Below are 27,828 nucleotides of genomic sequence, written 5' to 3'. Positions count from 1 at the left end.
AGGGAAATCTGAGCAGAGCTGAGAGAATACAGTTCCTGTTAGAATCTTCTCACAAAGGCTTTTGGAAACAGTCCACGCCATCTATTTTTATTACCAACTGTAATGAAGCTAATAGCTCGCATAGGGTCATTTGGCCAGTGGCTGGAAGGCCTAAACACTGTGAACAGCTTTTCCACTTTCTTTGCCTATTTCTCTATTGCAATTAAATTAAACTTCTCTTTGCCACAGTAATGCACCTTTAACTGGGAACAGAGCAATGTAAAGGAGGATTTATAATGTAAAGGAGCAATGTAAAGGAGGAGCAGTAAGAATCTGCTTATGTCTGTCTGCTCTTGCTAAACACAACTGAAAAAGAAAGCAGGCAACTCTTGGAAAAAGTGGTTATTTCAGTTCTCTGCCCAAGATATTTGTGTTCTTTTTTAAACTGAAGGGCAGAAAAAGATGGATGTCAGTAGGTTTTACTCCCACTTTTCCTGTTTATTTTAACAAAGTGCACAAGTGCTAAGTGTGACCTAAATTCTGCATGACAGAACTGCATATAAGCACATTGTTAAGTATCAGAATGTATTTCAGTTCAGGCAATTTCAGCAGAACTGTACAGAAACATCTTCTTTAAATACAGAGTACAAAAAACTAATTCACCAATACCAGGAAAACGAACAGCAAGGACTAACACTTAAGACAGCTAGTGAAATCAATCTTTTACCTTCTTTCTCTTCATACAGGGATAACGTGGTGAAAGCATTAAAATTCTTAAGACTTAAATCTGTCAAAGGCAAAAAAAGATAATATTTTAAAGTGAGCATCAGTTTTATAATGTCATTAAACTGAAGCCTGAATCTGGATCAAACAAGTGTCCAACTGGGCATGTGCAGACCCTGCAGGCTCTTGTATTTAAATGGAAGCTGCTGCCGCCGCCCTTTGCTAAACTGGAGATGGAGAGATGCAATCTGAGCCTCTAGTGAGAAATTCTGCACTGGAGCTCACATGGTTCCAGATAAGGGAATCTGACAATCTGCTTGACACATAAAAAAAGGAAACTGGGCTGATTTAAGCTCAGAGGAGAGCTTTTCTTTCTTTGTTATTGCTTAGATTTCACATGAACAGTCAGCCCATTCAAAGGGGGATCTCTTGTTCCTCTGAGGACCCCAGCTGCACCAAAATTGTGGAGTCCCTCAATGCATGGAATGACTCAGAAGCCAATGCCTACAAACGAGCGGACCTGCCTCTTAGAGCCCCAACAGTAAGTGTTTTCTGTGACTGAAACCTGTAGCAAGTAAATGCTGGCAAAGCTGGCGTTTAAAGAACTTTAAATGAACATTTAACGTGCATGCAGACATTTAACGCTGCAATGCAATTATGAACACACAAAAACCCGTAAATGTTTTCTTTTTATTCCTTTAACTCTTTCTTTGCTGCAGAAAGGATTGTAGAAGCAGTGTTTGTCAGCAGTGTTACATAGACAAAAGAGAGGGAGGAATGTTTAATGTCAAGGTACACTGAATATGTTGGAAACTATCAAAACAGCATGTTCTTGTGGGTTAAACAGTTTTTTAGCAGTTCAAACACGATGCTCTCCTGTGTGATTATTCAAGAGGAGAAATCCCTGTCATTTTTGTAGCAGTCCATAAATGCAGTGGCGTGCTTATGTAAATGTTAAAGAGCCATTATTTGCAGTTATGGAAGAGAGCTTTTCAGAAGGTTTTTTCCAGGTAAGTTCTACCAAAGCTCTTTTCTCAGTTTTTAAACACTAACTAGAAAGAAAATTTCCTTAGCAGTGGGAAGGTGAATCTGTTGTACCAAAACTTCAAGATGGAATTTTCTTAAGCATTCTAAATTCTTCCACCCCAGAAGCCCAAGCCAAAAGAATTACGAGTCCTCTTCCTGGGGGTGTATCCCTGTATACTGTTAGAACTACAAAATTTTGTTCATCTGTTATTTATATGGAAGTATCTTTAAAAGAAAAGAATAAAAAAAAAGACTCAGGCTAATATTTAAAATTCATAAAATCTGAAACCCAACTTAAAATTTTGGTGCGGACACACCACATGTTTTTGGCATGGCCCATATAATACAGTAGCCACTTACAAAAACTGTGTGCAAGGTTCAAACACTCCGGAAGTCTTTATGCATATAGGATGTTTTATGCTAACTTATAGGGAAGCAGTAAATATTTTATTATTTGCATAGTAAAAATAGTCTTTTTTTTTTTTAAATAAAAGCTGGATGTGCACAGTGTACTACATGCAAATAAAGAGACAAGTGTCGTGAGTCAAGGCGCTTACAAACTAAATTAGATGGATAACATAATGAAAGAGGCTAGTAAAACATAGCAGGGAGTGAGAAGAGGGACTAGAGAACACATAGCAAAATGGAAAAGGATTCTGGGGACAGAGTGATTCACATCGGAAAATTCAAAACAAATTTTTTCCTTATTCTGCTGAAAGAGATCAGCTGTCTTTTCCACTCCTTAGATTAGTGATTGTCTTTTCAAACTCCTGCATTTTAATTTGACACAAAGATTTGTTTAAGAGCGTTTCAGGACTGAAAGCAATATGTGCCGTTTGTGGTTGAGATTTAATCCGGAAGCCAGGATACAAAATCTGCTATCCAAATTGCTCAACAGGACAAAAAACATTCATGGAAAGCCCTGCTGCCTACTGGAAACTGGGGCTTAGCAGTTGGCGTCACTCTGCTGAAACCATAATTGAGGTGGGATTACACTCCTCTTCGTGCTGCCTGTCATCACAGAGAAAGTGTCTATAGAGGCAAGCTCAGAAATCAGAGCAAGGAACTATGAAGAAAAATAAGTGTTATCAGTTGTCTGAGGCCTCTTGTAGGTAGGCAGTATAAGAATTGGCATCCAGAAGTCCTAGGAGATTCCAGTATTTCTGCTCTGGTAATGTTTCTAGGCTATATGATTTGTTGTAATGTAAAAAGCCTAACACCAACATTGGTAGTATATACCACACACTATTTTCATTAAAATAGCCATTCTGCAAAACCACTGACTAGAACTTTAAAGCTAGATGGAAACCCTGAGAGCAATGACAAAGCAATCTCTATTTCCCTTCCCTTGTCTTGTTTCACCCCAAATAAGATACAAATCCATCTAGTGTCCAGGCAGAAGTAGCTGAAAAATACCCTTGTCCTACTCTTTTTTGTTGCTAACTCTTCATTCTCACACAGATTAGTCAGAAGCAGCTCTGAGCTATTTTCAAATCCCAAAACAATCTCATGAGGATTTACTGTTTCCTTTTAAATATACATTAAACCTTGCCTTACCCTCTTGCCATTGGGATAATGTGAGGAGTGGGCTATATCAAACATGATTTATTTTTAGTATAAATATTTACATGCACAGCCCTGCTCCTGCCATCATCACTCTTACCATTAGTAGGACTATAGTAACTGAGCTCTCCAGAAGAGTAATTAAATGGTAGGATTTTTTTTCTTGATCTGAAAAAGAACAGACTATTTTTTTTCCTAGTAATAGTTGCACTGTATTCTTCACATGTTCACTTCAACACTTTTCTCATGTCATGAGGTGGAGGACTAGGACTTTCAAAAAGGATATGCCTTCTGCTAGAACTTATTCAAAGGTGAGCTGCTTTGGTCTTATTTTTTTTTTACAAATTATTTTGAAATAACTATTTTAAAACCCCTGCCTTTAGGAAAAGGTGTATAAGAAACACGTTCCCAAGACAGAATAGATGCAGGTATCAAGGATTCCTGGGTTATATATCTGGTCTAGACTTAAGTCTAACCTGGGCAAATCATCTAGTGATCAGTGATTTTTGTCCCAGCCTGCAGGACTGCTTTACCCTTTTAACTCTCTCTCAGGGCCATGTCCAGGGTTTTGATAAGCTTCACGGAGAAATACAAGCTCTGCCTTTTGTTGACATTCCCTGAGCCTAATTGACACTTACCCCTCCTCTGCTCTTGCACCAAGTGTTAGCATAGCTGTGCTACCCTCCTTCTCAAAGAAGTGGGCTGGCTCCTCGAATTAGCCTTCCAGGAATAATTCTGCCTGCCTTGTAACCAGCTGTGGTGGCAAATAATAAATAAGGAACAAGGTTCCACACTGTGCTGCCACCTCCACAGACAAGACTAGAAAGAACAGCAGGGATTTAGAGATATTTATCTAACTAGCAAGAATTTCTTTTTCCCTTACCTGCTTAAAAAGCACATCAAGTTTGTAAGTCTCAGTCAAGTTTACTGAATAATTAAAACATGCTCAGTTCTGTTCTAGCTGTTTTGTTTCAGGTGATAAACAAGCGTTCCTTTAGGGAGGAAAATATCATTCTTTCTTCATTCCTTGCCAGCACAGTGCTATCTATGCTCCAGCCTGACATCCATTCCAGATTTACTCATTTTACAGTCTCTCTAGTAGAAGCAAGCCTATGTTGCTCTCCAAACTTCCTCAGAATTGTGAGCGTTTTAAGAAGGCGGACTACGCATTAAACCTAGCTGTTTCCCTCTTTTTCTAGTGTTTCACAAGGACACACTTAAACCTGCTGGAAGGAAATGCACTAATATGGAGCAACCTCCCTAACTTATTGTCAATGACTCTACTGAGGCAAAAAATAGAGTAGGATTTAGAAAAGGATTACACGTATATACGGATAATAAAAATATCCTCCATTAAGATTAGCATTTCAAAGAGATAATAACCCCAATTTTAGGGTACCCAACCAACCCCTAAGACTCTATGGTGAAAAGGAAATTCCCACACAGCTGCTCATTAAGCAAGTTTTGCAGCTCTGTAGAACACCTGGTCATGTTTAAAGGTAGACTAGTGTTCGTTCTGTCAAGACTACTGGTCTCAATCAGTGCGGCATCTCCTGAGCTCCTCAACAAAACACAACTATCCACCAGATGCTGGAACACCATGAAGGAAATAAATAAAAAAATGAAAACTGCTTGCCTATCAGATATTAAAATCACAAATTATTTTACAGTCCTAGCAAGAGGCCAGTTTTAACATATACCCAGCGATACTGCAAAACCTGCTTTTAAGTACACCTAAAACATCATCCATGCCTAGAAGCTGACATTCCCAAGCTGCCCTTCAATACTGACCGTGAAGGGATTGTGTTACTTCTCAGTTGCTTCCTTGATGCCCTCCACAGCTTGCATGACCATTTGGTTTGGTTGCTTGAGAGTTGTGCAATGTTTACACTGACTGTCAGGAAGTTGTTGCTTGCAAAGGAATTGTTTCTAGAGAATTAATACCAGTCTAAGCCACCTCAAGACAGTAAGCCTGTGGGTGTCCTGGCACCCAGCGGTCCAGAGCCTCAGATACATGTTGTCCTTATTTGTTGGCTCAGGAAAGCTGTGGTGCATTGTCCACCCCCAGGAAAACGTCCAACCTTCCCGTCTGCAGTTCAGTTTCTTTGTGCATTTGGTGACGTTGTGAACTACGCTGCACAAAACAGACTGTGTTGTCAGATGACTTGGAAGAGGAATAACGAAGCGTGGGTTTCACCTGTTCTTTTTTCTTGCCTTCATTATGAGCTGTATACAGAAAAAAATCTCTACAGAAGAACATGCCAAGCAACAATGTTATACGTTATCAATGCAATTGAAAGGTTCCTACAGAGCTGCTCAGACTGAACATTCTCAGAAGACAACTGCTATGGTAGGGACTGCAACAGCGGAGTGTTTATTCTGCTCCACCACCGAATGCTAATACCTTGGGATAACAAAAGACGACAGAGACTAGACAAGGCTAATCTGCTGGAGAACTCAATACAGAAAAGCTTTGTGAATTGATTTCTTGATTATCCTGCTAACCTGATTTCCTCAAGCACTTTCTTTTTCTCCTCCTCCTTTTGTTTGATGGACCCGTCCCTTAGAAGATATAGGGATGAACTCGAGAGGTATGTGTTTTTCCTCTTCTAGAGAGGAAGCTATATGAACACAACTCAGTGATGTGTCTGGTGTGCTTAGGACCTGTTCTGATACCTTTTGAGTCAATGAACACCTTTCTATCAACTTAAGAAGTTCTGAATGAGACTATTATTTCCAACAAAAACTGCAAAATGACTTTTTTAGTAACTTGACACTGACTTTTAAAAAAGAAAAACTTGACATTTCTGCTGACCCTGAACTTGTTTTATTCCTGAAGTACCTTTCCTCTACTGTCCTTTTAGTAACCTTTTCTTCTATTGTGATTTTTCTGTTTATTTTTGTCTAATTTTTCTTTGTTCTTAGTCTTCCATAAATATAGTTCAAATTAAAGCCATTTTTAACCTGCTCTTTGTAGCCAGAAGCAGCTCCTTTCGTTGCTTCGTTCCTGTTACCCTGACCCAGTTCTAATTAAATGGATAGCTAAAGGGATACTGTGAAAATATCAGAAACCTCCATTCCACTAATAATAGTGATTAACTCTCTGTAGAGCAGCTGTTAAAAAATGTTCCAGCCACCAGGCTAAGTTTAAGGAAAAAAAAAAAAAAAAAAACCACCCCCAAAACCAGAAAACAACCGATCTCATTTCTTTAAAACAATTTTAACTCAGACTTTCTCACTCCACTTACTATTAACATGGGATTTTATGTTACTTTACTGGCAGTGGGTTAAATACAGCAATTTCTACTGAGGCAAAATGCCCATTGATGTTTATGATGTGCAGCCAACTTAAACTTGCTAAAGGAACCTGAACAATAAATTTCATGGCTCTGTCATTCAGTTAGCCTATCAGCCCTAACGCAACAACAACATTTTGCTCCAGTTATAATAATGGCCACAGCTACATTTTCCTTCTCTAACATCAGACGATTTGGCAGGCATTCCATCCCTGCTAACGTAGAAACCCAAGGAACGCGCTCTTATTGAGGATCGCTGCAGGCTCATCTTCAGGACATAAGCAAAGATAATCTCTTCTAGAATTCCAAAACTCCAGGGGTCCACCTCATGCTACTGGAACATTGGTTTTAAATATTGTCTGTCTCTTAAGTTTACTTCAACCCAATCTCACAGATTTACTCAGAAGAAATGTCTACCCCTGTTGTCTGAAATACTATCTATGTCCTTTGGTAAGTGGACTGTTATCGAAGGCATTTCTGAGTTTCACCCTAACAGTGAGTGCCAGATGGTAAGATGAAGCTTTTAACACAACTGTAGCGTAACGGGAAAACTTTACTTCTATGCACTTTCCTCCTTTCCTACCAGCAATCTTCCTTCTTCGAGGAATGGGTGCAGATGATAGCTGTAGTACCATCTGCCAGTACTGGTGACTGCAAAGAACATAGCCACCTGCAAAGCACGATTTAAGCCTGGTACAGACACAGACCTCGATATAGGCAGTTTCCTTGGATCCCAGGCCACAAGTCAGGTTGACAGTATTCACAGTAAGCAGGCTACAAACGATCCAGAACGTCTGTAGGGCTTTGCTCAGCCCTGATGTGATTCTTGCAGCTCAGTAGGCGAGGAACGCCATGGCTGCCTCCTGCAGGTTTATTTTATGAGCAATGGTGATGGCATGCCATTCCACAGCCACTGCCACCCTGGTGAGAAAAGTCGAGCTATGAGGAAGAGGCAAGATCTCTCTGTTCAGATGCATGAGCACAGGGCTTGGTATTTTTCATGACATTAGCTGGTCGCAGCTGATGCCAAGACACGTGTAGGATGGTGGCAGCTACACAGAGGTGAGTGTTTAAGTCACCTTGCCTTACTTTATATCAACAGGCAGCAGAATGGTGACAGTTCGGACAGCTGTTCCTGTGTCCCCTTCCATTTCGGTTAGGTCATCCTGCTTCTGGGGTGCAGTCTTCTTGTTTGCTTCATAACTAAGTCAGGGGCACTTGGCTCAGAAAGTCTTTGTGGCTCCTGGCCCGTACCAAAAAAATGTTTTTAAAGTATTATTATTTAAAATGCGGTAGACATCAGAATGTCATTACAGCTCATTAAAAGGTAAGACACAAATGCTTTCATCAAGTGCTTTACCACAAACTTCACAGAGAGAAAAATGCATTCACCCAGTCCAGAGTGAAAGCAGAATTTGTATGTAAAACAGATATAAGCTGTTTTTATAAGTTTGTGTTTTAGTTTTTCTAACCTTTAATTTACTTTGTAAGACTTGTTTAATGCTGCCAGGCTTTTGATTACTAAGTCCTGAGGACAACTAGCAACTTAGTGATATTCAGTGGGAGAAACAAAATAGCCATATTACTAAAGGATTAAGTGCATGTCTATCCATAGACGATCATTTCTACTTAATTTGAGAAGTCTAGTCGGTGATGTGAGAGGACAACAGAAATCACGCTTCACAGGTACAGAAATTTTCATGAAATGAAAACTGCAGAAAATTTACTTGGTAAGCACTGCATCACTTGATGTCAGATGCAACAGAAAGGATCCCTCTCTGTCTCTTTTTTCCTTATATATCCCTCTATTTCTTTGTTTGGGGAAAACAGACTGCTTTTCTTCACCAAAATGCTAAATCAACAGTAAACATCTAAAATACCCTTTGACCTTTGTACTCCTGATGGCATATTTATTCTCAGCAGATGATCAACAGTAAATGTAATTTGACGGCAATCTGGTTATTCTCACCTTTTTTGCCTGCTGGCTTTTGCCATTCTTGTCTATTTCCTCTTCTAGAAGAGAAGCATGTGCCAACTTATTCAGTCAAGTCTGACAATATACCTGTGAATTCTTGTTTACTCTGTAGAAGATGACAGCACAAGACGTTCCTCGTGCCTTTCCTACAGTAGATGTCCCAGCCCATGCCCATTACACAATTGGAGCAGTCATTCTTACAGTGGGAATCACAGGAACTCTGGGTAATTTCTTGGTCATCTATGCTTTCTGCAGGTAACTCTTTTGTTTGGATATTGTTTCAGTACTCACATGGATGGTCTTTGACAGCACTGTGTTCTGCAAACGCAGGGCAGAACCCCATCACAGTTAAGAGAGATTTCTCTAGGAAAAAAGTGGCAATCCGCCATTTTGCTCTTATTTCTTCCCATTAACCATGGTCTGTTCGCAAAACTGCGAAGAACCACCCAGATACTCCAAGCAGTAGAAAAGGAGCCAAAGCAGAAAACATTCAGTCCACTTTCAACTATTGGCTGAACTGTTCTGCACTGGACCGATGGGATATTTTGCTCCTGCCTCTTCCCCATGACTTTTCTATCTTACTTGTTTCCTTCCTCCTGTCACTTACTTCTCCTTTGCTCTGTTCCCCTCTGTCCCTTACTGGCTATGAACTTTCATCCATTTACTACCTCTTTGCTTTATTTCCTGCTAACTAAAGCCACATTCCAACTTTTACATCCAAAGGAAATCTGATCTCTGACCACAATGTGATATTTATACCATTTCTAGTCACTCACCTGGTTTCTGTTCTGTCTCACTAGGGCAGAGATCACTGACATGATGTCTAGGCCAGGGAGGTCCTACTTTGTGATTGGTCTTTAAGCACTAGTGTAGTGAACCTAAATAATAACAATTATATGAACATTTTTACTACGTTAGCTTAAATCACTGGGGTGTGGGCCAAACTAATCTGGGTCTGGAGGCTGTATTTATCTGGTGAATTAAACATTAAATTACGAAGGGTGAGAGAGTGGCAAGTTTTCCCAGGGAACCTCACATCTTCTGTTATGGTTTTAACAGAAATCTGTGTGCATCCGGAGTGAGTCCCAGTGCTTTGGTATGAATGACACAGCTTTCAAAACAGAAAGGGTGCTGGCATGCAGACTAGATATATGAGAGAAGGATAAGGTACATGAGCTAGATTAGTTCTCCAGCTGGTCCCATACAGGAGATCTAGTCGCAGCAGTTGCAGTTCCAACAGAGGACATAGAGGAGGATGGTCTGTTTTCATCTGAGGATGTTTTGAGGACAAGAAGGGATACTGATAGCAAAGCAACGATGATACCAAAAGTGTCTTATATAATGGCAAAACTCTGAGACAGCCAGCTGCCTAAAACAGAATTACTTTCAGTAACTCCGTAGACTAATGAACAAATATAAGCTCCTCCTTAAGCATCTACTACTACTATCTCTTTGCTCCTAAATCGACAGTTAAGGGACAGTAGACCTAATGATTGATTATGGATCAGTGCAAAGAACCCATAATTTATTTTGATATTTTTCAATTGTGTCTAAGACTGAAAATTTGAGAAAGGAGCTAAAAAGCTACACTGAAGCCCAGATAGAAAAACCCTCAGGTGAGCTTGTACGTGTACCCTTTAAAGCATTGTGCTGTACCATTGTGAATAACGTATGCAGGCAGGATGCACTAAAGGATGGCTATTGCTCTTTTTAAAGTCAGTGTCTGCTCCAGCAAAATGAGTGCTGGGGAAAAGAATTAATATAAAACAAAATGCTTCATGCGGTATACAGCGAGTTTGCTTAATCCCTGTATTTGGAACTCACTGCTGGTCTTGTCAGCAGTGGAAAAGCTCCCTTCCCTCCCCCTCAGCTAAGCATGACCCAGATCCAGTAAATCCATGGAGTACATCAACTTTAATTTCCTGTTAGTCATGGACATGCAGTGCACTAGGTCAGGATATTTAAAGAATAATGTGGTCTATCCCCATCACCGAGCTGGTTATCAAAACAATCCTCTAAAACACACAGAAGTATAAGGGTATAAAACTGAGCCTTGCTTGCGTTCTCTCATCAGGGAAATGAGAAGCACTCAGCTCTAGCTTGTTATATGGTGTGCCTCGGTATCTGTAAAGCTGCCACAGCTCACAGAGTAACAACGTAATTAACTAGGCGATAGAGTTTAGCAACATCCCTTCTGATCTTTTCTTTCTAGGAGCAGGAGCCTTCAAACACCAGCCAACATATTCATAATCAACCTAGCTATTAGTGACCTCCTGATGTCCATTACACAGTCTCCGGTTTTCTTCACCAATAGTCTCCACAAACGCTGGATTTTTGGTGAAAAAGGTTTGTATATACGGTTTCTAAGAAATTACTAAGCATGTTCTTATGGTAACAACATTCATCCACTATTTCCTAATCCTCAGGTACTTCATTTTTGCAACCTTGAGAACTTTCTTTGAACTATTTTTGTGTGGGGGCAATAAATACATTCCCACTACAGAGAGGAAAATTACATTCATGAGATAAAAAGGAGACCCTGGCAATGTGAGACACTGGACTAGTCCCATATTGCCCGCAGTCTTTCCCAGTAATCTCATAATTTAGTTACCAGCAGAGTTTTACAACAAATGAGTGTCAGCTCCCCATACACCAACTTAATAGCTGCTCTAGGTAACTTGCTCAAAGAATTTCACCAGAAAGCCTCACAGAAGTGAGTTTTCACAACAAAAATATTAACTGAACATTTTCTGTGTGTTCAGCAAATGTTCTTGTGAGAGTTAGGGATAATTTACAATTTATAGAAGATATCTGGTCTTTGTTGTATGACAACAGTAACTAGAACGTCTGACCAAAAGATTCCTCAGCCTTTAGATAAAAACCCTGTTCCCTGACCAAACCCATTTACAATCTAAACAGCCAGTATCAGAGGAAAGATAATTTGAAGGTATTCAACCACAGGGGAGAGATGGTTATCAACTTTCAGCTGTCTCTTAAAAAACGTGTAACAAATCTTCAAAGCTGCTCCTTCTTGTTGTTGGGCTTTAATCCACATCTGCTACTTTTGTCACCGTTTAGATGTGCAGTGATTATAATGCATGTCAATTAAACTTTGCTGAATCATCCTTCTCTCATTCCTGACTCTCCAGAATCTAAACCCCACTCCTTGATCTGGCAGGTAGAAGGCTACCCACCTGCAGGAGAGTCTCAGACCCCAGCTGAAATCTTAGCGTGACTTAAGTCAATAGCAAAACTGCTGCAGACTTCAAAAGAGTGGGATTTTCACCTTTGGCATATGAGATATACATGCAAATCAGACAGTCCTATGGAGCCATGCTCAATACTGTGTAAAAAAAAAAAAAAAAAAAGCCTGCAGAGTAAAGATGCTTTCTAGTCTTTGCCTCTTGACCAGGTATGGATAGAGAGGAAGGTCAGAGATCACGGACGACCAAAAAGCACTATTTTGATCACTGATGAACAAAAGCATATTTTTTTGCATTCCATGAAGTGTCTAATCGCACACATTAAAAAAAAGATGCTTCTAAGTATTATGTTGTTTGAATTATTAAAATTAGACTCATGAGTATATTTATAGTCTGAATACTTACTCCAGTTATGCTGACCTTTAGATATAAATGATTCTACGGTATCAAAGTAGCTATTTGTTAAGCAAACTGTTAAGCAAAATAGCTGTTTCTAGGGACGCTGCAGTAAAACTGGAATTAAACAAGACACCATGGGACTGCTGAAATGTCCCTGCTAGAAACATTAGAAGCCAATGAATGAAAATATCTTAAGTATTATTGTCTCCGGCAATATGAGCAAACAAAATCTTTAAAGTTTATCTCCATGGATTATGTAATTAGCAAGACAGAGAGTAGCTTTGAAATAGAATTACAAGTGCTGGAAAACAAAGTTCCATTGCTTTAAGAATTCCAGAAAACACTAGTTCATAGCGAACACAGACTTGAATTCTCCCAGAAACGGTTTCTTAATTAGCATGGGTGGATTAATTTCACTGCTACCTCTGTCATCTTCATTGAAAGGCTGTGAGCTGTATGCCTTCTGCGGAGCTCTTTTTGGCATTACATCTATGATCACGTTGACGGTGATTGCCCTGGACAGATATTTTGTCATCACAAGACCTCTGGCTTCTATTGGAGTGATGTCTAAGAAGAAGGCCCTAATAATCCTGGTAGGAGTCTGGCTGTACTCTTTGGCTTGGAGCCTCCCACCCTTCTTTGGATGGAGTAAGTGAAATGGAATAAAAGTTTGCTTGCCTCATAGCACAGGGAAATGATAGATTAAAGATTCGTCTGTTACAGGTGTAGGAGAAAAGTGACTTGATGGCTTGCATGTTAGGCTTGAAGAAATCAAATTGAGGAAGATTGCTAGATATGTATTGAGACCAAGGCTCCTGAAGGAAAGAAACAGTGTGTATATCACGGTCAATTACATGACACCGGCACTTTTCCTTGAACTCATTACTTAAGACAAAAAGAACAGCAGATAAAATCAAGGCCAAAAATTTATGAAAAATGGGCTTGCCTATTATCCCATACCTACTTCTGTTGAGCCAAACTGAACAATATAAAGTAAAGATGAAATTGATAAATTTGCATTTTTTTCTGATGACTTTTTCCTCCCCAAAGGTGCTGTGTAAGAGAGTGCTGGCAATCCGAATGTCTTTATTCCTATAACAGAGGAATACAGTCTGGGTGTTTTGTGCAAGTACGTCTTCACTTTATCTTGACTGTATTCTAGAAGGGCAAATTGCACTAGGAGTTGGTCTCATCCATGTAGCCACTGGGGTCTTCACTAAGGCTTCCAGTAAGGATAGCATTTAGTAATAACTCGGTAACTAATTTGCTTTTGTAAATGCAAATTTTATGCATGGAAATTGGAGCACACATATAGCATCTTGATCCTCGCCACCTATAACACAGAGTTTCTGTTATTCTTCTACATCTGAATCTGCCTCAGTACTATTAATTTGTTTTCTATGAGTCACCAGTTTTCAGTCACTAAGTTAGAATGAACTTGTCAGTTAAAAGCCCAGCCCATTATTGTGTTCCCTGATTTCAAAATAGAATGAGCAGGAGTTCAACTGAGGTGAGAAAATACCAATTTTTTTATTTTCGTAAAGGATGTTGCAACAAACTCAGCTGCTGAGTGGAATGTCAGTAGATTTTTCTCTTATTGTTTTGTTATTGTAATTCTGGCTCCCCTTAAACACATAGCATCCTTAGGCAAACTGCGGTACTTGGAGAAGCAGCCTTTAATTTAATTAGGAGATTTAAGAAGAGAATTATGGCATACAGTTTTAGATGCTAGAATTTTAATGTGAGAACACAGCATAATTACTTTAAGACTATTAAGTTTATCTTATAACTAGACTCTAATAGTATCTGCAGTACTAACTCTCACAAAACTATTAGATGCATAACAAGAAAATCTGGTACTGGACTTTAAAGAGTTAGTCCAACAGAAAATATCAGTGTAAAGAGTGAAAATTAAAATATAAAGCTAAAAATACATTGCTGTTGACAATCGCTTTACTTAACAGCGTGACACAGTTTCTCTAAGGAGAATATATTTCAGGTAGATGCTTATGAATGTGTGATTTTTCTTTTACGTGTACTCGACTTTATTTCATGACAAAATTAATTTGATCCCCACAATAAATCTCTCTTCTTTGCGCAGTAAATTTCTCTAATCTGCAGAACCTGGGGGGAAAAAAAAAAAAAGGTAGCTACTGCAACCAGTTTCATTTCACTCCTGGGGAAGACAGCAATTTGAAAGGAAATGGAGATATCTGAAAGCAACACAGGTCTGATCCGAGATGCACTGAAGCTTTGGAGATGCCTTTTGACTACGTTGAGCTTTAAATCATATTCCAGAACTGAAACAGGATGATTCAGTTAAATACAATATGGCAATAGAGTAAGAGAAAATAAAAAGAGGTGGTTTAAAAGAAGAGCTGTGTATCCTTTTAAGCTCTGTTTCTCCCTATGAGAATAGGACCAAGTCCCCCGTTATTCTGAGTATCTTTCTCTAAGTCCTGCACTCAGAATATGCAAAAAAAGCATTACCTCATGGCTTTTCCCTTCTCCTGTCTTTCTTTCCAGGTGCTTATGTTCCTGAGGGTCTGCTGACTTCCTGTTCCTGGGACTACATAACTTTCACCCCATCAGTCCGTGCCTATACAATGCTGCTTTTCTGCTTTGTCTTTCTCGTTCCTTTGATTGCTATCATATACAGTTATATATTTATCTTTGAGGCTATCAAGAAGGCCAACAAGTAAGTAGCCAACAGTCAGGCTGCTTGTCAAAGGTTTTCATTCTTTAGTTTAAGTGACTGCTTACTTTTTTCAACAAAAACTAACAAAAGAAAATCAGAAAGTTCTTCGCATTGAATTTGTATCTATTACTGAGAAAGGAAATAAAATAAGAATTCTGTCAATAACTAATATGGTAACAAGTATGATCCTTAGAAGGGCTATTCATGGTTGTGATTTTAAGCCACAGCCGCTCAATACGTTCACTAACGATTCAGGAAAGGACAGGAACAGGAGCCCGAGAAATCGAGATGGGGCAAGATTATGCAAATTAACCAACTCGGAAAAGAAATACCCAAGAGACATCAGAGATACCTAATAACAGTGTATCCACAACTATTCCACAGAAAAATAGACGGAATTGAACTGCGAATTCCATGTTTGACAAAGGGCTAAAGGAAGGTAAAAAATTTAATCACAGGTGTCTGCAATAAAAAATACTGGTTTAAAAATTAAGGCCAGTGACTGCCACAGTATCTGTAATCTGTCCCATACGCTTCAGCATACCTAGTCGCATATCTAGGAATTACACAGCGAGAGTGACGAACCCAAAATCTGACCTAGGGAAGCAAAGGCTTCTACCAGTATATTTACTTTAGTACCATTCAGTGAGCTCAAACACTTGATTTATCTGGAAATACTTTTGGTACAGGACTACTTTCTCCAGTGAAGCAAACAGGAATTTTGCATTAGTGCAACAAAAGTGCATTTTCATTGTGAGGAACTGGTCATATACAGTTAACATACATCAAAATCGTACAACTTTTAGCATGTACTAGTGTGAGAGTAATTGTTTCCCCATGTTATGAAGTTATTTGGTCAACCCTACCTCCCTTTTTGCTGTAATATGTTTATTTCTCCTAGATCTGTTCAGACATTTGGATGCAAACGTGGAAACAGAGAGTTCCAGAAACAGTATCAGAGGATAAAAAATGAGTGGAAGATGGCCAAAATTGCACTGATTGTCATCTTGCTTTATATCATTTCCTGGTCACCATACTCTGTCGTTGCTCTGGTAGCTTTTGCCGGGTAATTATGAATGTATCAGCAAAGAAATATTTAATGAAAGCAAAAGATGTGAAATTGATGTAAAAGGTTCAATGGATAAAAGTCAATGCTACCTGTCAACTCCAATGCCTGAAGCGCATTCAGAATATACACATATTCAGGAGTGACATTTAACAAATGAGGCACATGCTGACTAACATTTTTTCCTTAGTTTGACTTTTCAAACAAAAAACGAAGAAGGAAACAGGAAGGTTATTACTGGTAACATAAGAAACTGTGCTGATGAATTCTGAAGGTAGATTCTCTATGCTAGGGTATTTGAACAACTTGAACTGTATTTAGCACTCTAAAATGGAAACATAAGGGGGGAACCCCCCACCCTCCACCCATGGGCCTGATTTTCTTTTATTTCTCCATTTCTTCTATTTATACAAGTCAATTTATTTTCTTGTATTACATCAAACTGCTGAAATTTCTTGCACATATAAGCAACATCAAAATTAGACAGTACATATTTGCATTGGGGAGTTTTTTGGTGCTGGATCTAAAGATCTTCAATATCAATCGTCCCAGCATGTCCTTTGTCTGTTTAATTGTCAGCATTTTATACAGTGCTTTCAACAGAAACATGATAATGCGTGTGCATGTACATAGCCTGATACCACATTACTGTTAGCACAGGTACAAGCAAAGGATTGGAAGTCAGGATGCATTTCTGCCAAGTTAACATATGACACTGAACAAGTCTCCTAATCATCCTGTTCTTCAATTCAGCATTTCTAAAACGGACCTCACTATCTGCTTTAGAACATCTTGTCAATCACAAAGATTCTGAAATACTCAAGCGGAAGACTCCTATGTGAGCACAAAACACTTCTCTGTCATTTTCTAGTCAGAAATAAAAAGTACGTCTTCTTAAGCTTGACACACAAGATAAATTTGCGTATGATGGGTGCATTTTTTGACGGATGGAGGATGGTGATTGTTGTCATACACCTAAGAAAGAGGCCAGGGCATGGAAAGGCAGCTTCCTAAATTCTAAAATCTTTCCCTTAAGAAGAAAAAAATATTGTCTAAGAGAAGAGGATTCCCTCCTATTGCATTCAGAGGGGCAATTCCAAGCAGCAGAAAACATTTTATCCGTGAAGGTAAATGGGTACCTCTCTGAGAAAGTTCAATCCCTAGGATGTTTCCAGTGCAATCAATCCAGTGTCGTCAGTCTCCCATCACAGGGAGACTTAGGTACTGGACACCCAGCACTGGTGACGGGTGACCAGCTAGAGATGGAGGAAGACCAAGAAGACAAAGAAGCACAGAAGAGCTACCTTGCAGCACCGCTTACTCTAAGATACCTCAACAAATTGGAAGTTGCTTTCAACTAAGCATTGTAGCCAGGCAGAACCGTCAGACTGTCCTGTATGATTCAGTATCTACTTCAGGAAGATCAAGTGCCTGATGAACTTGGACTTCTCGCCCATGTCTTACACTGACAACTGCTTGAACAAATGGCCAACTTTATATAGTATCTGACAAATGAGCGTTTGCAAATTTTGCTCGTGAAGACCTCTGGTGAGCAATACAGGTCCATGCAGCTTTTTTTCTATTTCTGAGCTATGCCTTTTGGGCAACCCTATGGGAATTTTTCAGAGATGAATACACGAAGCGTGGAGGTCCTACGTTAACTTTTATTACAATGAACTCTGATGAAATCATTGCATGCTACAAACAGGAGTCAGACATGGAGTCTTTGGCTACAGTCTTGGACTAAAAACAGCTCCTCTGACGGAGTAACATACACGGCGATGAAGAAACTTAATTCCTTTAGAAAATGCTTTGGAAGGAGAATATTGATCTACCCTAGTCACGCTCAGTAACACTGTTGTTGTCCAGGCTCTGTAAAAGATGTATTTTCTGAGAGTGGTTAGCTTAAACAAAAGCCTTTGTCACTGTTTATTTCGGTTAGCTGAATTCTCCAGCAGTCTCGCCAAAGCACCATCCCTCTCATCTCAGGGTCTTGAAACTCCATTTCAGCAAGATGAATTTCCCTGATGCAAGCTGTCTGCGTTACTTTGGTCTGAGCTGTTTGACCGACTTTCTTCTGACCACAACTATAGGAGTTACTTCAGGCTATCTTCACATTTACTGGCTGATAGCAGTATGACAGATAAAAATTAGTCATAACTACTGTATCCTTTAGAGGCACATGACCTGTATATATGCAGGGTCACAGTAATACCTGAGCCTAACATCTGACACCTGAGGATACCTCCTTTCAGTTTTAGGTCAGGCAAAAAAGAAAAGTCTGAACAGACTGAATAGTCTGAATTTATTTATATATTTATTATGGAATTATCTTTCCTGGTCCTGCCTCATTCTGCATACCCATTACATTCCACATTACTGCAGCTTCCCCTGATTCAGCAGGTTCATCTGCTGAGTTTGGAACAGATACTCTGATGAACACGAATTCATTTATTGCAGACTAACTGTCCCACATTGTTTACAGCTAGTGAAAACAACGTGGGGCTTACCACCATCTTGAGTCCTAGTAGAGAAGCACTGCAGTGCCCAAGAGAAACACACAGAAAATCACGTTTCCCGTAACTGCAATTAGGCTGGGGCTGATTTCTGCAGGCCAAGTACGTAAAATTTGCCCACTTGCTGTTTTGGTACAGAATCCCCTCTTCTACTTTCTTTGGAGCAGCAATAAAGTATTGTCTCTTCAGGATAGAGCTGTGCGCAGACTACCTAGAATTCACTACCAGAAATTTATGCATATTGCATTTGCATTACTTTAGGTATGCCCACGTCATCACACCCTTCATGAACTCCATACCAGCTGTGATTGCCAAAGCTTCTGCCATCCACAACCCCATCATTTACGCCATCGGTCACCCCAAGTACAGGTAAGTTCACTGTTATTAGCTGAATTTAACACAGCAGAGATAATCAGACCATAACTTTGTCGTCTATGAGACCAGTACCTGAACTCTGCTTCACCTGCTCATTTTACTTCTGCAAGTTAGCCTCTCCCTCCCCAAGAAAACTTCTCAATGCCATATAAATGTCAGTGGAGTTTGTACTCGGAACGAATTACTGTGCAGATGGGAGCTAGAGAATGCTGATCTGTACTTACTGATCACTTGATAAAAGACAGAAACCCTCCCCAGCTCAAACCAAAGCACCATAAAAAGTTTGTTAATATCTCCACAGGAGATGACGACATTTGTCAGTGTTGCAAAGAGCAGTTTGTTGAGTTAACCAGGCCTGTGAGAGATGTCGTTAAGTAAAAGAATCCAACTTTCCCATTTTGTGTGTCTTCCTTACCTTTCTTCAACTTTCCATATTTCAGTTGCAAAATCTAAGGTCATTAGGACATCAAGTTCAGATGCAGGCTGCGGGATCTAAGGATGGCAGCAAAGCCATACATACAGTATTGTTTCACCCTTTACAAAGACCTACTGGGGAACTGGGTAGAAAAGAGACGAGCATAGTCTTGTAAGTGGGGGAGGCTAGGAGGGAGGGCAAAAGAGTTTCCTTGCACTGCATATGACGAAATGAATACTGTAATACAACTCTGCCCATTTTGTACAACTGTACAGATACCAGGCGGAGAGATTTGCAAGAGGAAGCTAGGATAGCTGCTTAGGGGAAGATTAAAATAATTCATTATGTGGTACTTCTGCGAGGTTCTGTTCAAAGGGACAGAATTTTCTATTTGCCCTGATTAAGCTGAAACCAGATAAAACATTATTTCAATAGCTCCCTTCCATTACAAGAGTTTTATTTTGATGTCCTTATCCCTTCAAAGCATTAAATTTCAATTCCACAGAAAAATCTGAATAAGTGATCTTGCAAGGTAATTGTACATGAGCTATTGGATGTCTGGAAAACTCTTTATTGCACCTGGTAACTCTTCAGTCCATTCAGCATTAGTCCACCCCTCCAAATAAATGCATTGTTTGGTGACTAGACTTTTGGTCTAGATGGTGACTAGATTATGGTGACTAGATTATGGTGACTAGATTTTTGTGCTAATGAAGAAAACTTGACCTGTTCTACTTCTCATCCACTAGAACAGCCATTGCAACATACGTTCCTTGCCTGGGATCCCTGCTGAGAGTTTCTCCTAAAGACTCCCGGTCTTTCAGCAGGTATCCCTCCTCCAGACGATCCACCGTGACCAGCCAGTCTTCTGAGACAAGTGGGCTGCAGAAAGGAAAAAGGCGACTATCTTCTGTCTCAGACAGTGAATCCGTAAGGAAGACATTTCCCATACAAGCATTTTTAATCACAGAGTAATTAATTTTCACGTGGAGTCCTTCAAAGTGGTAGCTGATTTTGATAAAATGCATTTATGCTGCTCATTACAAGAGCTCCAGAGAAAGCAGAGGGACAAAGAGAAATAAAAGAAGGCTGAAGTGTAAAAGCAAAATGTAAATCCTTCTGTTCTTGGTGTTTTATGACTCTGAAGGAAGAGCGGAAAGATGGGATAACAGGAATTTCAGAAATTGAGGGAAGCTTAGAGCCACAGTATCCTTGAAAGCCTTACCATTATTTCTAAGATGCTGCTTGTCTGACCACAGATGTGGAGTCCAGATACACAAAAAAAGAAACTGCTGGTCGCTAAATAGTTCTTTAGTGAAAGCAAGACTGTAAGGAAACAGATAATGCTTTCTGAAGATGAAGTGGGCTGTATTTGGAAAAATATTAATCATCACATTCAGACAAACCAAAAAAAACATTATAAAATCATTTTGGCAGAAAACAACAGCTTGCTGCTGCCAGTCTAACTCAAGCCAAATGTTTTGCATAGCAGCTGGTAGCAGGTCACGTGTTTGGAGTCCCAGGCTCTCTCTTGCTTACTAGAAGCACATCAGTACCCTCTACGCAATTGTTTTAAACACAGTTTCCAAATATATGAAAAGGTCATTATCTTCTCAGTGATTTTTTTCAGTCAGGCTAATCATTGCATCCAGTCCAGTCAAGCTCTGAATTCTAACGGTTGTTTTTAACAGTGATGTTTCAGTTTCCTTATATTCTTGTATTTTTTGGCTTCTGAATCTAATGAAAATGAAATTCTTCTGGATAACAGGCACCATTCGGCTCGAATGTTTTAAAACGGGCTAATTAAAAAGGAAACATTTTTACACTATGAATCCTGACTCATGACAAGGAACTGACTGGAAATTGTTTACTTAGGGATTTCCTAAGGCACAAAATAACTTTGTGTCCACAGGAGTATTAAAAAATTGCATAAAGATAATTTATCAGCTGCTAAATTAAAATTCTTAAAAAACAGACAGACTTCCTCAGTAATGCTGTGTGCTCTTTTCCTACTATCAATGCAGGGGAGGGAGGTACCCTATAAAAATTCAACAATCATATTTGACCAGGAAAGCAGCTCTTAATATTCAAGGAAAAATAGTGGAATTGACACCAAAAATTACCCCAGATAAAAAAACCCAGGCAACTGGCATACTTCGCTCTAGAATATTCTGTAAGCCATGAGTAAGACTGGATCTTGTTCAAAATAACAACAGAGTCAAGAATTTCTGACAACAATATGTACGTCCCTTAACTATTTGATTGGCCATAGACTGAGTTGGCCGTAGACTTCTCTGTTTGTATTAGCAAGTATTATCAGTTCGGCTGAAGTACAGGGCTCAAGTCTAAAACAGACAAGCAAAATTATCTGCTTCAGTGATCCCCAGTAATTTCTTTTGTTTCTGCACCATATGTATATCAACTAAGCTTTAAGCTTTCTACACATACATTCACAATGCAAAAAGGCAGTACACATGCTACCATGTACTCTCTGTCAAGGTTAGTCATCAAACTATAATTAATGTAATTAGGACTTACATAAGATAATAAATTATCTTTTTATACTCTTACGGATGCAAAGTTATTTTATGCCTTAGAAAAATCTAAAGGAAACAATTCCTAGTCAGTTCTTTGCAAAGAGAAGGAGCTATGTTCAGCAACAAGTGAGGACGGGTGATTAGAGAACAAAGTTGCTTCTATTTCGCAGTTCAATCAAATGCGACTAGTAAGCGCTAACCCACTTTACGCACGGATGCAGAAAATAGTCTCGTCCAACCTCTTGCACTTCAGCAGGAAGATGTATGTTTGATTGTCCTGCTTGATATTTCATTAACCTTTTCTTAGAAAACCTCTGTGGAGACCTTTCACTCTGTAGATTGCCTTCATCATTGCTTGCCTCGTAGTTAAAAAGCTGCTTCTTAAAATACAACCTTGACTGTCACTGCTGTAAATTAAGTGTATTTTTTCCTTCCCCTTCTCCTCTCTTACCTTTCCCCTTCCCCACAGTTACACAGAAAAAAAGATCCCGATCCTCCTTGGAGCAATCAATCTGTTATGTACTAAAATGCTTCTACAGCATCCCCACTTGGGATTTTCTCTCAATAAAACAGGCTTAACAGATCAATGCCTTCAATTCCATCACAGGCATGTCTTTCTGTACCTCTTTTTTATATTCTCCCCCGGAGAGAGTTCATCCATGCTCTCTTCAGGTAAGGTGCCCAAAACTGGACACAGTAACCCAGGTTAAGACTTCATTAGTATTAAGTAAAGGAGGACAGCTATTCTCCTCTACGCAACGCTGCTCTCAGTACTTCCCAGAACATGTTATTTTTTTTATCACATACCACTGTTCCTACGTGATCCACTGTGCATGTTTTTTTAATTTCTTACATGTAGTTCTTGAAATCTATGAAAAAGTAACCTGAATTTTAGACTCAAAAGACTTGATAATTTTGTTTGAACCAGTTACAAGTAAAAGAATTTATTAAGCTGTACGTGACATAACTTTTTTGTGAAATGTCTTTTATAAAATGTCTGTCCCTCTTGTGATTTCTGTCTAGGTGAAGCTGATTTCTACAGGGCAAATTGGCTGGAAATCTAAGGAACCTAAAGTGATTGTTTTTGCTGTATTCATTTTAGGGCTGCACAGATACAGAAACTGGTATCGCCACTATGATCTCCAGACCTGCTAGCAGACAGGTTTCCTATGAAATGGGAAAAGACACAACTGAAACTACTGACAGAAGAGCCAAACCTAAACCAAAAAGCCATGATTCTGGAATTTTTGAGAAGGTAATAGACTGGGTAATATTTAAGTTCTCAGACAACTGGTAGGTTAACAAATCTGCACATTTTGTCATAATTAGTCGTCCCTCAGAAGACGGGCATAACCTCTGAACTAACACCTTGAAGCTGTAAACGGTCCTCAACTTTTTATTGCCAGCCCTGCTTCATTATCCAGCTGTCTTTGTTGCACTTGTGGCAGGCAGAGGAATTGTTGTATTGAACTTAGCATCTGAGTGGTATGTCTTCTATTTAAGTTTGTATTCAGTAATACTTGTTTTTCAGTGTACAAATTACTTGACTCATTTTTTTGTTTTCTCCCTATTTGTTCTTAAATGAACAAATATAGTTACTGGAGAGATAGAAAACAAAGCTGTCCTTAGAAGATTGCTATATTTCAGTCCTCCGCTGTCCTTCTTTCTTTTTCCTACCCATTGCATTTCACATTTGCAGGATATTGTGACATACCTATATGTCATTTGTCTTTCTTTTCTGTGCTATTTTTTCAGACATTTGTAGATTCTGATGACATATCCATGGTGGAACTGAATGTCACAGAGTACACTGCTACATCTGCTGTAAGAATTGTTATTTTAATATTTGCCATGGGTCTAACTGAGCGAATAAAAATAACGACATTTTCTCCCAGTCTTGCATCTTAAATTAAGTCATTTGCTGAGACATAAAAATAAGATGATACTCCCAATAGAATATAAAAAAAAATGCCACAAGTGGTAGAACGCTTTGCTGAAACTAAATGGAGATTGATGGAGAACATATATACTACACAGTTCTCCTTAAGCCCAACTTCTTTAAAGAATTTGAATATTTTCATGGATTCAGCCGTTCCCTGATGAGGTCTGTGATTTCCTTAGCTGAGCATGGAAGTCGTCTTAGTTTTGTGCCAGACTTTACATTAACACACATGAGAAGATGAGCCATTCACATGGCTCTCCCGATGAAATAGCCACAGTCCTGTGGAAAGTACCACTGTACAAACTGATATTGTTAACTGCTTAATGTTGGTCTGTTTTGGGTAGTGCCAACCATCTTAAACATGCAACTTGCAGGAAATCCAGGTAAGTTTTTGAAACATGCCATAGCACTTATTCAGTAAGTTGTGGTCCCAGTATTTCTCTTTTCATGTGTTCATGTAACAAAGCTTTAGTATATTGATTTTTTTTTTTTTTTATATCTTCCACAAGCGAGTTAACTTGCTCTAAGTCTTGACAGACAGAGAAATGAGAGAAAAGAGTTGCTGGATGAAAGCAAAATGGGAGCTACACAGTTTAATCTTTGCAGTATTAATCACAATGTAATATAAACATTTTAAATTAACTCTGCATTGTTAGTAGTGATCCTTACAAGCTATTGCTAGCATCATCCTAACATTCTCATTTTTTGGTCCTGTGCAAGTCACAGCTGGCACCGCTACTGTCAAAATAAGCTACTTTAACTTTCCCTTTGATTCCTGTTTTCACTCTTTTCTCCAGTTTGCTTCTCCTTTCAAAATGTCCATGCCACAATGAACCTAAACAGATGTCATCTCATCTATCTCAAATGCTTTATGCAGGAACTCGTTATTTCACTGAATTCATAGACTCTCTGAGCACATTCTGAGCACTTCTGTTCCCAGATGGATGTGCGGTCGTTAGCCTGGTCTTTTACCACAGTAGACCAGATTCTGAAGTAGCAAATGCAAAGTCTGTGCTTTAATATATTAACCTCTTTAACAATTTTCTCATAAGGTACTCAGGAAACATTCCAAAAATGTTCAGGTCTACCTTGTCCTTCATCCTTTAAGTCTGGCTTTGAGTTAGTAGTTAGGATTGTATCTAAACATTTGTTGCTTTTTCATACATGCTGCAACCTGATTTCCTTGAAGACATCTGTATGTTCTATTTCTCTTAAATCCTTGCATGCTTTAGACAGGTGAGAGCCTGAATGATATCGGACTAAGAGAAGGAGAGTCTCACCAGAGGCCATCTGCAGCCCAGATACCCAGCATTATAATAACATACTGCAATGTCCAAGGAGTAGAGCCACCTTCTGAACACAGCTCTGGTTTCCTGTACCCTAAGATCAAGAGCCACAGCCAGAATAAGAACTCCAACAGCTAAGTGGGTGGTGTAAACCAGAGTATCACCTTAGTTAGTATCTCCGGAATAACGGATCAGCTGAATCCAGAAAACCTTCCTACGTTGTTCGGATATGCTCCTACAGAGAGATAACACAGGACAAGCAAAGATAAAACCAAGGGGAGTCAACTGTTCAGCATCAGAGCTCTTTCCAGCAGTTCACTTCTTGATCTGAGTCACATCATAATTTTATTATTTCTTCTTTATGTAGCTCATGAAATGATTTCTTTCACTTGGATTTTACTCTGCTCAGCCATATTCCACGACTGCATAGATGTTACCTACTAGGCCTCTTAAGATTAACTTGGGAAGAAGGGGAAGTATGAGATTCAAAACTAACCTTTTTTTCACTGGAGTGTAGCTTAATTTCAAAGCTATTTCAGAGATAAAGCTGAAAGATTTGGGGAAAAACGAACGTAACTTCCTGTAGATGTTTTCTTCATTACTGTGAAGTTCCTCTAGCAAATGAAAACTTAATCACACAGTCAGTGCTCCCTTTTCTCATTAATAACATGTTTTCCCTAATTTTCTTGGGCGGTATGGTTGAAGGGCAATGCACGTGATCAGAAGTTTGAAGTCCTGGATTGGGTTAAAATAAACTTCTAAGATTCTGGGGGAAGGGAAGGGAATCACACTGAAGACAAGCCTACGTTCCATACCTAGATTCTTTTTCCAACAGTCATTTAGAGAGCAGCTTAACACAATTTAGCTAACTTCCCCGGGGGCAACAGGAAGGTACCAGAAAGCTCCTCCCCACTTCCCCTTAGCAGATTTCAAGAGAAAAATGCAGAGTTCAAAGTAGTACATGAAACATCTTATGGGTAAGGAAATACAACTGACTTTCAGTTCTTCAAAATAATTTATCTTTAGGTGTGCTTTTCTAAAGTAAACCTTAGGCGGAGGGGGACTAGTTGCCCATAAATATTTTTCTACAGATGTGTGGAATTCACATCCTCTCCACATCAGAATTTTAATTTCTGCCTTCCCTAACCGGCAGTATCCATACAGGCAAGGTCCTCTCCAGGGTGACTACATCTAGTGAAGTGTACTTATTCCCCCAGAGAGGAAAGAAAACAGTTCTATGAAATAGTGATTTTCTGCTTTTCCCTGGTGCTCCTTCTAGGGCATGAGAATAAATGGACAGAATTCATCTACACTCCACAGAACTTTGCAATCCAAAAATGATGAGGTGTAGTCAGTTCCACAGTGGGGAATATATACCTTCTGAGCACAAAAGCACAGGGCACAAAGAACTATTGAAAGAGTTCTCTCCTGCACCATCCCCACCTCCCCACCCCTCCAGTAATTCTCTGCTTCCAAAGAATGGAGGGAACCCAGAAAGTAGTTTTGTTCTACATAAACCAGCTCTTCCTAGCATCACATCAGAAACAGCCTTAAAACAGCAATGTAACCAGCTCATCCCTTGAGAAAAAAAAGAAAAACACAGTAGGTTCCAGGGGATTTGGGGCACTGATTTGAAGCAAACTTTTGGGAAACGTATCTCAAACAGGGTTATTGCAACTAAAAGCTGAACTGATAATGACTTCTGCAGCAGCCAAATTTGAGATGATGAATGAGCGGGCAGTTCAGGCAGGTAATAAAATGCCAAAAGAAACAAACTGTTCACAATCCAGGATGCTTTTATGTACATAAAATCACAGGCATTAGGCTGGAAAAGAGCTATCACAGTTCCTGCCTTTACCTACCACAACTGGATATTGTCTTCAGACAGAGGGCAATGTTAAACTGATTATATATTCAGCTAGCAATAAGGAGAAAGAAGAGGAAAGATATATCATATTCAAATAGGAACTGTGTTCAAAGATATTCATCAAGTCTGATACATTTTGTTATGACTTACTGTTTAGGTTTTAAAAATTATCTGAAAACATGTAGCTGCAATTCTTCCCATCCCCTGTCATGAAGTATTCACACCAGTGCAAAATGGTGGCAGCTAACGGAAGTGCTTTATTACTGCCCATTTCACTGTGGTAGCAAAAGGTTGAACCTATCAAGAAAATGGGTCAAAGCTCAAACATGCCACTTCATGTGTTAATAAGATGCATTCATGTATGGTATGTATCACTAGAGCTAGTCCCTTTTCTCCTGTCATAATTTCATTTCCAAGCAGTATTCTTGAAGACTGTGCTCTGCATTCTTCTGCAATCCCTTCCACTTTTAGAGGACATAGAAAGAATACTTCCACGGCTAGAAAAGCCTTATGAATCCACAGCATGTTGTTCTCTAAATCCATCAACTCCAGTAAGTACTAGAGATTAGTTTGTATCTATAAAAAGAACTACAGCTGTTAGTGCTTGTCTACTTACAAAAGGCTCGTAAAGCATATATTAATTAGGGAGAATTGGTTCTGGAGCATTTCAGAATTCTTGGGTGTCCTCCCTACGTACCTAAAACAGCTTTACTTTCCCTTCGCCTCTACTGAGACTATGAAAATTATTCAGGGGAAAGCCTACAAAACTCATTTAATCTGAATATCTTTCCCACTCATTCACACTGTAACCCCAGTGGTACTTGGAATAAATCATTATTAGTTCATATTTCATTTCATTTTAGCAGCTTTATTTGTGTCCTGTATCCTCTGCTTGGCAGCCACTCTTTCAGTTTTGCTGTCTCTTTATAACCCTTTATACAGATGATTGACTGGATTAAAAT

General features: G+C 39.2%; 1 protein-coding gene across 6 annotated transcripts; it reads left to right on the top strand.

The window, feature by feature from the left end:
* The first annotated feature begins 923 nt into the window (after positions 1-923).
* Positions 924-27,722, top strand: OPN4 (opsin 4). Of its 6 annotated transcripts, none has more exons than XM_009685968.2 (11): positions 924-1,243; positions 8,675-8,817; positions 10,775-10,908; positions 12,609-12,812; positions 14,691-14,862; positions 15,764-15,928; positions 18,706-18,813; positions 20,062-20,164; positions 22,874-23,026; positions 23,527-23,595; positions 24,946-27,685. In XM_009685968.2, exons 1-11 carry the CDS (start codon positions 1,100-1,102, stop codon positions 25,135-25,137), a joined length of 1,587 nt encoding a protein of 528 aa, XP_009684263.1. In that variant the 5' UTR covers positions 924-1,099; the 3' UTR covers positions 25,138-27,685. The 6 variants fall into 6 exon arrangements, with proteins under 6 accessions (XP_009684263.1, XP_009684253.1, XP_009684244.1 ...); XM_009685958.2 differs by having other exon boundaries at positions 20,059-20,164; XM_009685949.2 differs by having other exon boundaries at positions 19,984-20,164.
* Positions 27,723-27,828: the final 106 nt, after the last annotated feature.

Source organism: Struthio camelus, chromosome 7 (genome assembly GCF_040807025.1).
Source record: "Struthio camelus isolate bStrCam1 chromosome 7, bStrCam1.hap1, whole genome shotgun sequence".
Taxonomy (NCBI): Eukaryota; Metazoa; Chordata; class Aves; order Struthioniformes; family Struthionidae; genus Struthio; species Struthio camelus.
Note: the sequence above shows the minus strand (reverse complement) of the source record. Positions and strands in the feature narration are given on the sequence as shown.

Coding starts and splice junctions, on each gene's coding strand:
- OPN4 (XM_009685949.2), top strand. CDS start 1,100: ATGAACAGTCAGCCCATTCAAAGGGGGATCTCTTGTTCCTCTGAGGAC. Junction 18,814..19,983: donor ATCGGTCACCCCAAGTACAG/GTAAGTTCACTG, acceptor CTCATCCACTAG/AACAGCCATTGCAACATACG. Junction 23,596..24,945: donor AGTACACTGCTACATCTGCT/GTAAGAATTGTT, acceptor TGCATGCTTTAG/ACAGGTGAGAGCCTGAATGA.